Raw genomic sequence first — 14,777 nt, 5'->3', positions numbered from 1 at the left:
GAAACAAAATTATAATAACAACAACTGTATTTGGTCTATTATTATAAATATGTAAATTTATAAAATTGTGATATTTTCAAATTTGTTAACAAATCATTGTAACATACAGCATTAAACAAAAACATTACAATTTAACACAAGAACACAAAATACACCATAGAATCAAAATAGGAACGAAAATGGGGTAGTGCATGGTTTCAAAATAGTTTACATAAGTGTACTAATAGTTTCAGCTATATCATATTGCTGAAGAGGTTCCTGAAATCCTTACAGATTATTTTCTAATCCTTTAGAAAATGTTCTTAACTGTGAGATTTCAAAGCTTGTCTACAGGTTTCTTTCCTCGTACAACAGTGACGTCACAGTTAGAACACATTCTTTGGTACGTAGAGGAGCACAGGCAGTAGTAGTGGGGCTTGACGTGATCGGCAGCATGACTGGAGCTGTAGTGATACGAGCCCCTCTCACAGTGCAAGTTAACATCCAGCGTGTCATTGGACAACACCCCAGACAGTAACATTCTATAAAGCACCTGTTGAAATAAATAAGTAATTATAGTCTACCATTTAGACGTTACTGTGAAACGGGAGGAAAGAAATAATTAATTATTTACCTTGCAAGCTTTTTCCCCAATTTGATTCCCTCTAATGAACAATCCTTGGATGGGATGTTCCTTCTTCAAACAATTCAGTATGTCAAGAACTCCTTCTTCTGTTATATGATTTTTTGAAATATCCATAAATGTTATTCTTGAGTAGGGGAACTTCATACTCAAACTTCTGAAAAGACAAAAGAATTTTAACTTAATGGTAACTTTATGGCACAATAACTTAGGTTATGAGTTGATCACATCATTCATAATCATATGTAAAGTAGAATTTTAATACCAAAACACCCAATTGCACATCAAATTGTTGTGTAGCCTACGATGATGTGTTGTAAGCATATTTTGCAATTTGAAGGCCTCAAGTCGCCCCTTGGTAAATAGTGTCATTTTCAAATGCCCTTGATTTTCTATTAGGCTTTATCACATGTTGCAAACCTCCATAAGAGGTGAACCTTAATAAGAGGTTTCATTTCTTGGACTGGGCGTGTTGGAATTTGGGCTATTTGATGATTAAGTCAATTAAACAGAGGAAGAGAGACCTGCCACCGTAACTCCACCAAGTCATCAAACCAATGACTCTGTTAGTCATCGGTCCAATTAAACTGACTGCGGTACTAGTAACCGTGTGTGTGTATATATTTTTGTAAATATAGACTATAGTGTTAGTGATAAGATTAATTCAGGAAAACCCCTGAAGATACCACACAAGGTGGAGAAATGCATAGGATAACATAAACTTCTTACCTACAAGAACTTAGGCAACAACAAATAAGGTAAATCAAACATAAATCAAGTTCTTGTAGAAAAAAATATTCTCTAGCATATACCAAATAACTTTCTAAAATTGTTCTGAACGGTTGCCTACCTTGCTCCCGAATCTCTGATATTATTGCTGCTGACCATCAATGTCTGCAAAGGACTTCTTCCGATGTATTCAGCGAGTCGTTCGACTCCATGGTCTCCAAAATTGTTACACGAAAGATCGAGTAGTAAAATGGAGGAATTGTGTTTTAACCCTTCAACTAAAAGCTCAATGTCGTGATCAACAAAACCTATTTTCTGTAGGTGAAGTTCTCTCAAAGTGTTGTTGATCTAGAAGATGGTTTTTTTTAAGGATGATAACAATCATTTTGAAATTCGATTAAAAAGTGTAGTACTACTTAAATTGCCAAACACTAGGGTGAAAGTTCAGTTGTAGTGTCTTAAGACTAATAATTAGGACTACCGATTAATATAGAATGACTACCTGCAGAATCACTGCAATTACTGGCTTGAGCATGACTATGATACGTATAACAACAGAGCCTACTTCACTGTCTTTAGATAGTCTTTTCTGTTCTGAGTTATGGTTGTGGTTTAACACATTAACATTATCAGACTCAGGTAGGTGGAATAACGTTATCAGTCACATATGCGTAAGACACCACAATAGTGTTGTTTGGGTTGGACTGCTGGACTGTTGTAGTCATTCCACCTACCCAAGTCTTGTTAAACTAAAACATAACAAATGCTGGTGAAGAGGATGGAATTCGAACCCACATTGCAAAGCACATTGAATTTAGCACCGTTAAAATTCAGTAATTTACATTTTCAATCTCTGCTGGGAGGAATAGCTTGAAGCAAATGAAGCTCTGGATTAAGAAGATATCCTTTGTGAGGTTAGAATACATGTTTTCAGATTGCAATAATTTTGAGCCATACATTTACTAAAATGTTATTTTGTATGGCCGCTTCACAAAGTTGATACTGTAAACATGGTAAAAAAACTTACTTAGAGTGCTATAAACAGAGTGTTTAAAATATATAGTTATGTGAGCTAAATGTAGGTGTTTAATTTTTTTTCCAACTAAGTTGTTTAGATCTAAGTACGTTTCTAAAGCATGTTACTGTTTCTACAGACTAAAACAAGATGGATCAAATATTATGTCTTACCACAAGCATTTGTTGGAGAAGATCAGCCACATGGTCAGTCTGCAGTGTGTGACCCAAAGGACCAAGTATCCTGTTAAAGTTGACAGCCTGGACTGTATTGTTGGTGCGAAGTACAGTAGTGAAGTACGCCAGAGCTGAGATATCCATATCTGTCTCTCCAACATCTAGGTGAGTCAGAGTGCTGTTGGACGACAACATCATCACCAGACTTTTCAACCCCTGAAAGCACTCAGGATAACCAATAGCTGACAGGGTCACGTGTGTTATTGTGAGATGTTCATAACATTCTCATTAACTCCTTACTTTATCTAACCAACACTTTTTTCAAGGTTCAAGAACCCAGCTGTATATCAATCAATCTTTGTTTGCCATTGGGATACATTTACATATGACAAAGAATTTAAAAGTGTCAAGCCCTTGAATGGACAAAAAACCAACGATCGAGGAAAGCAGAGTAAAAGTTCCAACCATAAAAAAATTACCCTTAAGAAATTAGGTGATTTTTAACATAATTATAAATACTTTACTACCACCATGATCGCCCTAGCATAGCAAAGCAAACTTCACTGATGTAACCTAAGATGGTCCACTTGGTCCAAGACCGAATGTTTACCCTTGCTAGTTCAATGTGGCCGCCTTTGACCACACACTCTCCGCCTCAGGTCATCATTCATCCATCAGGTCTCCGGTCTCCGCCTATGATCGCCTAATTGAATTTACAACCGGACAACCCAACTTAGGTTTATTAGATTTCACAAATCCATGCAGGAAGAAGAAATAATCGGGGGGTTCTAGCTACTTGACGTTTGTTGAACAGATGTTTTACACTTAAACTTGGTCTTGGCGTCTTTTTTACCAAGGCAGACGGTGCACCGTCCATTTTTACTGGGAGGCTAGATCAGTGGACTATGGTTTGGTTGGACATTTCCATCCAATTGATTTACAGATACAGTAGAACCTCTTTAATCCGAACCCCTGTAGTTCGAACGTCCACTAATCCGAACGCCTCATTGCTGTACTATATACACAGTACAGCAGCTCTTTATTGTAAACTGCATTTATTGATATACGCACCGTAATTATTTTAATTGTAATGTACAGTACTTTTTATTCCCTATGTTTACTACTGTATTAAACAAACACTGTATTTACTATATAAAGCATTTTACACTTTTCCCTAGCTATTGTTATGTTAAAACAACAATATGTTCTGTAATCCGAACTATTCAATAGTCCGAACTACCCCCGGTCCCAATTAGTTCGGATTAAAGAGGTTCTACTGTACTAAGTTTTTTTGCAAACTTTCAGTACACAATCAACAATATAAATAATAAAGTTATTAATACTAATTATGATGATAAAACTGAATCACTACTATGCGCACGGGGGTACACTAGACCCCCAATGAACACAGTACTGGTAACACAAGCATGCGCGTGGGGGTATTCCAGATCCAGGGTGGTGATAGTCAATGACTGGTCAAGACTAACAACCCTGCGGCCAGATGAGCATATGTCATTTTAGGAAGCTATACTGTAATGCTCACCAGGGTTGCCACCATACTTGTAAAATTATGACAAAATTACCATAAGTGGGGGTATATCATACACCCGCGCGCACATATTCCATTCTACTATAACATAAGTTTTATTATCAAAATACCTTTGGTCCAATTTTATTCCCATTTACTCTCAAAGATTTAAGTTTCAGATTTCTAGCCTGGGACAGTTGAATAATACCATTTTCTGTGATATTGTTGTTCATAAGATTCAAGTCTAATACAGAGTCATTTTCCTGCAAAGTAAGAATATTATAAAATTGTTTAGAATTAAAAAAAAAATAGTTTGATACATTATTAATCTCAAACATTGTTGTTGATAATATTAAAAACTATTCTGAATCAGCATTGACTTTTTTATACGGTAGAAGACATCCCAACTAAATTGACCAGCTACACACAGTGTAACTTACTATTGCTCAAATTATATTTCCTCCGTTAGATTTTGATATTATGGTGTATATTATTGTGTGTTGGAACGTAGCGTATTCAAATTGTTTAAGTTCCGTAAAGTGTCTAAAGATAAAAATCCAGGGCCAAAATGTGCATAAGGATTTTATTTTTAGCCTTGAGTGAAATATGCTGAAGCTGAAACTAATGAGAGTTAAAATTCATTTCCATCCTAGCTCCTGAGCTGTTGTATTCAATATAATAAATAGGTTACATACCTTATAAATCCGACAAACAGCTCATTTTGAAAAGAAGGTTGTAACAGGCCGAAATATGTAAACAACCTTATTTTCAAAATGATGTAAATGGATTTATAAGGTGTAGCTGTGAACTAGCATCAGCTGACTAGTGTCCTTTATGTTGACGATTTTGGATATTTCGGTTGTCATGGTGACTAATGGGTGTTGAGTTGAATTAATGTTTAAAGAAGGTTCGTTTTGTTGTCCTGTTTTTTTTTTTTAAGTGTAAAATATAACTAAGTTGTAGAAAGTTCTAAGAGTTTTATTTTCCCACAAGCTATTTCGGCATGTCTGGAAACGGTACAAGATTTTCGGATTTGGTAAAGTTGTATGATGGCGAAGGAGACTTCTCGGAATGGCTGAAAAAGTTAGAGCTTGTATGTAAACTTCAGAAGGTTAAAGAACTACAATCAGTGCTTCCCTTGTTTTTGTCTGGAGGAGCATTTGCCGTCTACGATGGGCTTACCGACGCAGTTAAGAGTGATTACTCCGCCCTGACCCAAGCTTTGCAGCAGGCTTTCTCTGCTAACTGTTTCCAAGCGTATGAGGAGTTCATATCCAGACGTTTGCTTCCAGGAGAATCTGTTGATGTCTACACATCTGATTTGAAAAGGTTGGCTAAATTAATAGATTCTTCAGTTTCTGACGAGTGGATAAAGAGTTCTTTTGTTCACGGACTACCCAGAGAAGTTCAAAATCAGTTAAAGGCGGCATGTTGTTTGCAAGACATGGAGCTGTCAAAAGTGTTAGAAAGGGCGAGAAGTTTGGTGAATGGAAGTGAATCCAATGTTGGAGCCGCCGCTCAGATGGAAGTGTCCGTAAATAAAAGACAGTATAGTAAAAAATGTTTTATCTGTAACTCGGAAGGACATCTAGCAAGATCATGCCCACAAAGAAAGCCGAGTAGCACCTTGAATGTAATTTGTTTCCGCTGTGGAGAAGCAGGACATTATGCTCCAAAGTGTTCACAGGCTCAAAAAAACGAGTAAAAGGGGCCACCCTTTGTTGCGCGGGTGGCTATCCTTGTTTGACTGCGCAACCACAACTGCCGACGTTGATGGTAACTGTTGCTGGAACTAAGTGTTGTGCATTATTAGATACATATTAGGTGCATATTAGGGGTGTTCAAGAACTATTATCTCACCGAGTCTTGTCAGGTCTAAGAAACTAATAAGGCCCACAAGTCAACGAGTGGTAATGATGAACGGGGACGTAGTAGACTGTAACTTAATGTGAGACAGAGGTGTCCGTTAGTGGGATTAACCTATCGTTAAACTGTTTAGTTGCTCGATTATTGCCAAACTATCAGGTGCTATTAGGAATGGATGCGATTTCTGCAATGGGTGGAGTTACGATTCAGGGGGATGGTGGCGTAGAATTTAAAAAGGGTTTGTGTACTGGAGCAGTGGCTGAATCTGAGCAAAAGGGTGACGGTGACCAGAAAATCATCAGGGAGATCGAATCCAAGCAAGAAATTAATATTGATAAGAAATCTGCAGAGAAAATCATTATTGAAGACTGTGATTTTAAGGCAGAATTTTTAGATGGAAAATGGACAGTGGAATGGAATTGGAAGGATGTGAACAGACTGCCTATGTTGGAAAATCAAGTAAAAATGTACAGAATTCCTGAGAATGCTACCGAAGCCTTCGAAACTGAAGTTGAAGAATGGATAAAAAGTGGTTGGCTGCAGCCCTATCATGGAGAGTTTGAAGGTGTGATTCCTTTGATGGCTGTCATACAGCAAAATAAGGATAAAGTGCGGCCTGTAATGGACTATAGAGAACTTAACCAATTCGTTTCAAGCCATACAGCTGGAAGTGAGGTTTGTAGTGAAAAGTTAAGATTGTGGAGACGATTGGGTGAACATGTGAGTACAGTTGATCTTCGTAAAGCGTACTTGCAAATTCATATTGCTCCACATTTGTGGAAATTTCAAATTGTCAAATTTAAGGGTGAAAACTATTGTTTAACTCGACTTGGGTTTGGGTTAAACGTTGCCCCAAAGATTATGAGCAGTATTGTTAACAAGGTTTTATCGATGGATCCGATAGTTAGGAGTGCCACAGATTCATATGTCGATGACATCGTCGTTAATGAAGAAATCGTCAGTAGTGATGTTGTGATTAGATTGTTGGAAACATATGGTTTGACAGCAAAGCCGGCAGAAACGCTTGATGGAGGCAGAGTATTAGGACTAAGGCTGAGAAGAGCAGGATGTAAGCTAATGTGGTACAGAGATAACAAATTAAAACCTTTGGACCAAGGTAAAACAAAGAAAGATGTTTTCTCGTTGTGTGGGCAATTGATTGGACACTATCCAGTAGCAAGCTGGCTTCGACCTGCATGTAGTTTCGTTAAGAGACATTTGTCGGATCTGAAGTGGGATGATTTGATCAGTGAACGTGCGCAAACTATGTTAACAAATATTATGGATCGAATCGATGAAAGAGACCCAGCCACTGGCAAATGGGCTGTGTCCCCTGGAGAAGAAGGAAAAGTGTGGTGTGACGCAAGCAGTCTAGCGATCGGAGTTTGTCTAGAAATTGAAGGTGAGATAGTCGAAGATGCTTCGTGGCTGAGGAAGCAGCATGATTCAGCACATATCAATTTAGCAGAATTGGAAGCTATCCTAAAAGGAGTAAATTTGGCCCTGCGTTGGGGGTTAAAGAAGATCGTATTAATCACGGATTCAGCGACAGTTCATGTTTGGGTGTCATCTATACTGACGGGGGACGGTCCTATCAAAACACATGGGTTAAGTGAAGTTTTGGTTAGAAGACGATTAAGCCTATTTAAAGACATTATTTTGGAATGCGGTCTCAATGTACAAATAGAACTCATTAAGTCACAGTTCAACAAAGCAGATCTTCTTACAAGAGTGCCAAAAAAATGGTTAGCAAGAAACGAAGAGACTAGCATTGCACTTGTGTGTGAGAATGAGAGTGTGGACCAAAAGACATTGGTGAAACAGGTTCATGACTTGCATCATTTTGGTGTTAACCGTACTTTATTCACCGCCAGACGGTGTCACCCAGACATTAACTTTACCACAAAAGTTGTTGAAGAAGTTGTGAAAAGTTGTAAAGAGTGTCTGTCAATTGATCCATCCAGCATCAAATGGGAGCCTGGGTTTTTGGATTGCCAGAACAATTGGTATAGGCTTGCCATTGACGTAATACACTATGGTCAAAGCAAGTTCATGACCATTGTGGACTGTGGTCCAAGTAGGTTCTGCATTTGGCGCCGGATCCCAAAAGAGACGAAAGATCAGATTTCTAAAGTGTTGTTGGAATTGTTTACTGATCGAGGGCCACCACATGAGATTTTGATGGACAATAGTGCAACATTTCGATGCGAAGAGATTACTCAGCTCTGTGATAAATGGGGTATTAAAGTTGTGTTTAGGTGTGTCAACCGGCCAAGTGGAAACGGGATAGTTGAGCGAAACCACAGAACAATCAAGCGTATGGCCGCAAGAACTAAAGGGAGTATCCAAGAAATGGTCTATTGGTACAATTTGACACCTAAAGAAGGATTAGGTGGCGATTCATCGCCGAGTTCCCAGATTTTTTCGTACCAATGGCGATGTAAAGGTGAACCTGTAAAAGGTGAAGTGTATGAAGGGTCACATTTTACAGTAGGTGAACGTGTGTATGTCAAGCCGCCAAACCCATCCTGTACTTCGAGATGGAAGGAAGGAGTGGTTACTGGACAGTTTTCACCCAGAAGTGTTGAAGTAAATGGCAGGCCTCATCACATAACAGATGTGCGAAAAGTAGTTGAAAGTAAAAATGAAAGTGTAAGTTGTGTCGGCACCTCGAGGGCGTGTGGTGGTGTTGACACCACGGGGGCGTGTAGCTGTGAACTAGCATCAGCTGACTAGTGTCCTTTATGTTTACGATTTTGGATATTTCGGTTGTCATGGTGACTAATGGGTGTTGAGTTGAATTAATGTTTAAAGAAGGTTCGTTTTGTTGTCCTGTTTTTTTTTTTAAGTGTAAAATATAACTAAGTTGTAGAAAGTTCTGAGAGTTTTATTTTCCCACATAAGGTATGTAACCTATTTATTATATTTAATGAGAGTTTCCCAACACAAGAAATTATCATCAAAAAATCTGATAAATTCCCAAATTGAATTTAATAATAAATATGTAGCAACTTGTCTGAGTAAATGTGATGCTTATACACACACATAACATACAGAACACATACATAGTCATCAGAAAATCATTGGTTCGATCCTGAGAAGTCAATGGATCAAAGATGGACCCAGCTGTCCACAATCATAAGGCTTGAATAAATGGCTCCGGCCATTTTAGTCGTTGAAAAAGCTTAATAATTATCAATCATTCAACACCCATAATTATATTGTTAAAATAGGCACCCTTTGGTGTGTGGATGCTGTATAAATCGAATCTAGTACACATTCAAGAGTGAAAATTTAAAAACGTACGTTTTCAGGAAAAGCACTTTGCAAATTTTTTTCCCGTTTTTTCAAAACTTTTATTATTTTTTTTATTTCATTAACATTTTAAGTTTCATAAAATGTCCATGGTAACGCAATATCTTTGGTAGTTTTTTTTTAAAGAGCATCTTTAGTGGAAAAACACAAAATCCTGTCACGACCATAACAGACGTTTAAATGAATATTAAAAATAGTTAATATTATTTTTATAACTATGTTTTGCTATAAACTAATTTACTTTTATGACCATTATACAATAAAAAGGTCACTGAGCTTTTGGTATAATTTGGTCTTTCTAAAAAAAAAATAAAAAAACTCAAAAATTGAAAAAAGCCAATAAAATCGTTTTAAGTTTGTATAACTCCGAAACAACTTACCTGAGACCCGAAAAATCGTTATGTTTGTATAGAGGTGTGCTTCTTTTGTGTATTTTCTGAAATAATCTAAATCTTTCTAAACAATCCTTCAATTATACTGTTAGTTATAATAAAAATATGTGTTTCAATTGAACTAAACAGTTCAATTTACAATTATATTAAAGTTATTGTCACGACCAAATACACTATAATCCATAAGGATTGGATTGGTCGTGAAAAAACCCGCGATGGTCGTGAAACTTTGGTCGTGAAATTACGTGTTATTTGGCTCTGTTCTGGCGGTAGCCCTGCACCTCATGTTCGAGGATACAAAGTGGACTTCTAGATTAATCTAGCAATTGAAATATCTTATAAACAAAAATTAACACCATGTCTACTTCATCGAATGACTACGTACGGTCATGGACACACCAAAATTACAAAAAACACAATCTTTCCTTTATTAATCTTGTAATTCCTCCTTTCAACTCGAAACGACCGGCACTACAATCCTGACGTACACCCCGAACTAGTCTCTAAAACCAACTGACTCCATCGACGCCAGTCTTGCCACTGTCGTGCTCCAAAGTAGAAAATTTTTCCCAAATGGTCGTGACGCCAAATCGAGGGACAGACTTATTTTGTCATGGTAATCAGTTTGCAATGACAATAAAATTATAATATGCTCATTTTTTGTAAGTTTAATAACCATTGATGACATAAAAATATGGCTTTATATATTTCGGCATGAATAATTAGTCTAAAAACAGCGTGAAAGTTGGAAAATGTACCCTAGGGACACGTCATGGTCGTGAATTTCGAGAATTTAAAAATACAAAAAAAATACCTAGAACCTATTTAAAACCAAATAAATGTGTGTAACATGTTGCCCCCGTCCCAAAAAATATTAAAACACATAATAATAAACTACAAATCCAGTATCTACGAAGTAAAAGGCCAGGGACATGAAAACGTACGTTTTTAAATTTTCACTCTCAAACTAATTGTTTGGAAGCCATTGTTCACCATAACAGTTAGCCAAGAATTTGTTAACATTTCACTTACCTCTAGGAAGTTTATTATGGTTTCCATCCCTCTATCAGTGATGTTATTGTAAGCTAGGTTCACTGCAATCACATCATTGTTTCTTTGGAGGAACTTGCAAATTATAGGAATATCTTTATCATCTATTCTTCTCCTTTAAAATAAATACTTTAGTGTTGGAAACTATCTAACTAAAATAACAATACAGATTACCTCTGCATATCTCTCAGGGGGTTACTCTGTGTGAACTATGAGATAAATCAATTAATTTCATACATTTAATAGACAACACACTGCAAATATTGATTTGTCCTTATGAAAAATCATAGATCAATATTATTAAAATACTTTATGGAAACTACTTAATACAAATAAGTACTGAGATGAATCAAAATATCTTTGTAAAATGATGCTTCAAACTTATTGCTTGGGTAGCTGAGTAGTTGTAGGTTGTAGTGCTCACTTTCAAATGGATGTTGCTGGTTTGATCTTAGGCACGAGAGATTCTTGACCCAAATACCATTTTAAAAGGCATCAATATTAAAAGATGCTATCTAACACAAGATTGACGTAAAGACAGTAAAACCCAGGTTTGGACCGTTCCCAAGTGTAAAAAATATGCCATGGCTGATAATGACTACCATGAAACATATCAACACAGACTTTTAAGTTTTATAATGAGATGAAAAGTCTACTATCAGAATCTGAAGTCAATATTTGTGCATATGTAGAAATCCCAAAGATGCACTTTACTGGAATTTAATGTTGTTTTCTAATCACATTTGTGCATTAAACAGGATTTGAAAATAGCGCTGCAATTTCAAATGCCTCTTCCTATTGTAGGTCAATGTTTCACTAAAACTTCTAAAATCAAATTTGATCAAACTAATCAATAATCACCTTACTCTTGAGAACATCTCTTTTCCAACAAGAAGAAGTATTTTTGTACCTCGTACATCAAGATTTCGTTTGCACATACAAGCTAAAAACAAATCGTTAACAATGTATTTTTTGTTTTGTGATTTATCCAATTCGGTCATTTTAAGAATGTTTAAATTTATTTAAGTGGTGCAGTATTCTTATTTACAAATCTATATTTGTTGTTTGGTTTCAAAACAACAATATTTATAAAACATCAACATATGCTTTGCTCAGAATTAAAAATATATTCTAACTTGCTCAACTTCAGTTTTGACTTATTAGTGGTAAGGAAAACCATCAATACAAATAAATTATACTCACCCTTTTACTTAGCATATGTAATCTTTGCTTATTGCTATATGCTTTGGTTATTTTGTTTTGTGTCGTATATCTTGTTAAAGACAAAACCAGTTTTAATCAGTTGCTGGCTGTTTGTTCATACAAAGAAACAATTTTTGCTTGAGTTTCAATCAACGAGTTTTAATGTTATTTGTTGTTTTAAAGTGCAACAATGTACCAATTTGACAAAAAATTATGTGTTGGATCATAGACAAATAGAATAAATATACTGTGAAAGGAAGGTTCCAGCGCCCACCGCTAGGTTTGCCGTGTAGTTACGGCTCACACCGCTGCAGGCGAGGAGCGCAGGAGCCGTATGCGACCAGCAGACACTACAGCGGTGTGCGCCGTAACTACACGGCAAACCTAGCGGTGGACGCCGGAACTTATGCCAACCGCAGCTCAGCTGACGGCAGTCTATATTTATTCTATTTGTCTATGGCTGGATGCAGGCAAGGATAAGTGTTCTGCACACAGTTTTCCAAAATAACATTTGGACTCCTCTACTATGGTTTTGAAAATAAACAAGTGATCTTTTGAAAGGGTATCAATATTTGCTTTTGTTCATACTCAGTGATGTTAACATAAAGAAAATTACCAGTTGTTTTGAAAGCAGAAAGGTTGACTGGTAATCTTATTAATATATACTAAAAAACTTCTGCAAAACTTATGACAGCTAGCCTGGCCATACTACTGGACCGAATTACACGCGGTTGGTACCAAATTAAAGATATTATTCTTTAGATATGCAGAATCCCTTTATAAATTAAAATAGGATAAAAAATAAACACGAAAAATTAATTTGAAATTTAAAAAAAACTTAACATGGGCCTTATGGGTTGCCATGTTGATGACGAAATAACAAAAAAACATAAACAGAAAATAAAAACAAATGGAAGAAATCCCAATCACATGTTTTATTTACAGCGTGGGGTGGGTAGCTGGCAGGAAACTGCAGCAGCTGCAAAGGCTAGCGTGCTCGGGGATCTGCGGGACCATGAAATCCTGCCCCACATCTGCAATGGAGGCAATACTCGACATGCTCCCACTAGGGCTGGAAGTCAAGAAATGTGCAGCCATATTTGCCCTTAAAATGGGAAGCAGAGGCGAGCTGAAACTACAGAGGCAGTCTGGTCACCTGTCCATCCTAAGGGACTTCCCAAGTATGGACGGACATGGAACTAAGTATACCGACCTCATGGCAAAGGAATACGACTTCGAGATTCCTTACCAAGTGGCTATAGGAGGAAGGGATAACTGGCAACAGTGTAACTTCAACTTTGATAGATCATGCTTGGTTTATTACACCGATGGAAGTCGAAAGGATGAGAAATCAGGGTTGGGAGTGATGGCAACAAAACCAAAATATCCCTGGCCTTGGGCAGAACAACAACAGTATTTCAATCAGAGGTCCTGGCGGTTGAGTGCTGTGCTAATAATATTATCGGCAAGAATCTGAGCAAGGGGAAAATCCTTATTCTCTCTGACAGCCAGGCAGCATTGAAGGTGCTGGGCTCATGTGTGACAGTCACAAAACAGTAAAAGGGTGCAAAAACACCCACAAAATGCTAGCAGAGCGGAACCAAGTCAAACTGTCTTGGGTCCCTGGACATTCGGGGCATGAGGGGAACGAAAGAAACGATGCATTGGCCAGGAAGGGTGCGGAAGACCAACTGTCGGGACCAGAACCCTACTGTGGTACCCCCATGACTCAGGAATAGCCAAAGTCCGAGACTGGGTCAAAGCTCAAAAGGCTTTGGCCTGGAGGAACTACCCAGGAATGAGGACCTCTAAAACACTAATTGACCCCACTGATAAGGGTTGGAAAGGCGTGCTGAGCCTTAAGAAGGGGGGCATTAGTCTACTAGTAGGAGTGTTAACAGGGCACGGTCCTATCAGGAAACATCTCATGACCATAGGTAGGTCACAGACAGACCTCTGCAGGTTCTGCGAGAACGAGGTAGAAACCTCAGAACACTTATGGATGGACGGTCCAGCGTTGGCCCAAAGAAGGCTTACATCCATGGGCAGGTCGTTTTTGGAACCAACAGAAATGAGAAAGCTGGGTGTCTTTCAGCTCCTGGGCTACTTCAGAAGCCTAGGGCTGTCAGAATGATTCAAGTGAAGCTGCAATAGGCCTCCAGGCCGAAGTAGCCAGGGGTAGGTCATTACCCCAACCCCACAAGGAGAAAAAAAACAGGGCGGGAAAGAAAACCGTCAGATCATTTTGCCACTCCCTGTACTTCTCATGTTATGAAAAAAGGTTGTTTACAATTAATTGCATTAAATTGCATTACAGCGTTGAGACATTTTTCACACCGCATTAGCATATTGCCTTAGGATATCAAGCTCACATACTCCACATGTTTGAAGCCTGTCTGAATTTTCAACATCACACAATTATACGTGCATGAATGAAATGTAACAAAAATAATTAGTGGTCAACCTAACATGATTAGCAAGAGATTGAGTGTCCATAGTCCATTGAAGGTAAGTTGCAAACTGTAGATGAGCCTTGTTACCGTTAACGACTCTGACCAGCAGTTCTTTAGCCAAATTCAAAAGTCCTAAATCACAGCTAACGAGCTAACCACATAGAGGTTGCAAGAATTAACTTTTTTGAACCCTCCAAAGAGAAAAAAACTCCGGAGAGTTGCATAACTACAATTTAACATTGCAAGTAAGAGACAAGATTCAATTTTAATAAATTACTGATATTAATACATTGAAAATTATTGCAATTGAAGTTTACTAGGCTTGTCTTGACGATGGACATCTTAGATGGGTTTGAAAATTTGACATGCCCAACACTCCTAAGCAGTAACCAAAAGATCATAGCAACAATTTTGAAATGAAAAACGTA

General features: G+C 37.6%; 1 protein-coding gene across 2 annotated transcripts; it reads right to left on the bottom strand.

Annotated features, from left to right (window-relative positions):
- Positions 1–6: 6 nt before the first annotated feature.
- Positions 7–11,748, bottom strand: LOC128993655 (leucine-rich repeat-containing protein 34-like). 2 transcript variants are annotated; one of them, XM_054417715.1, is made up of 7 exons: positions 11,555–11,748; positions 10,676–10,808; positions 4,202–4,333; positions 2,540–2,758; positions 1,473–1,699; positions 614–779; positions 7–532 (listed from the first exon to the last, which is right to left on the bottom strand). In XM_054417715.1, exons 1-7 carry the CDS (start codon positions 11,692–11,694, stop codon positions 317–319), a joined length of 1,233 nt encoding a protein of 410 aa, XP_054273690.1. In that variant the 5' UTR covers positions 11,695–11,748; the 3' UTR covers positions 7–316. The 2 variants fall into 2 exon arrangements, with proteins under 2 accessions (XP_054273690.1, XP_054273691.1); XM_054417716.1 differs by having other exon boundaries at positions 10,676–10,737.
- Positions 11,749–14,777: the final 3,029 nt, after the last annotated feature.

The sequence above is a fragment of the Macrosteles quadrilineatus genome, unplaced genomic scaffold (assembly GCF_028750875.1).
Source record: "Macrosteles quadrilineatus isolate MER2022 unplaced genomic scaffold, UCM_ALF_1.0 Scaffold_4__1_contigs__length_99947679, whole genome shotgun sequence".
Lineage (NCBI taxonomy): Eukaryota > Metazoa > Arthropoda > Insecta > Hemiptera > Cicadellidae > Macrosteles > Macrosteles quadrilineatus.
This window is presented reverse-complemented; position numbering and strand designations above follow the sequence as displayed.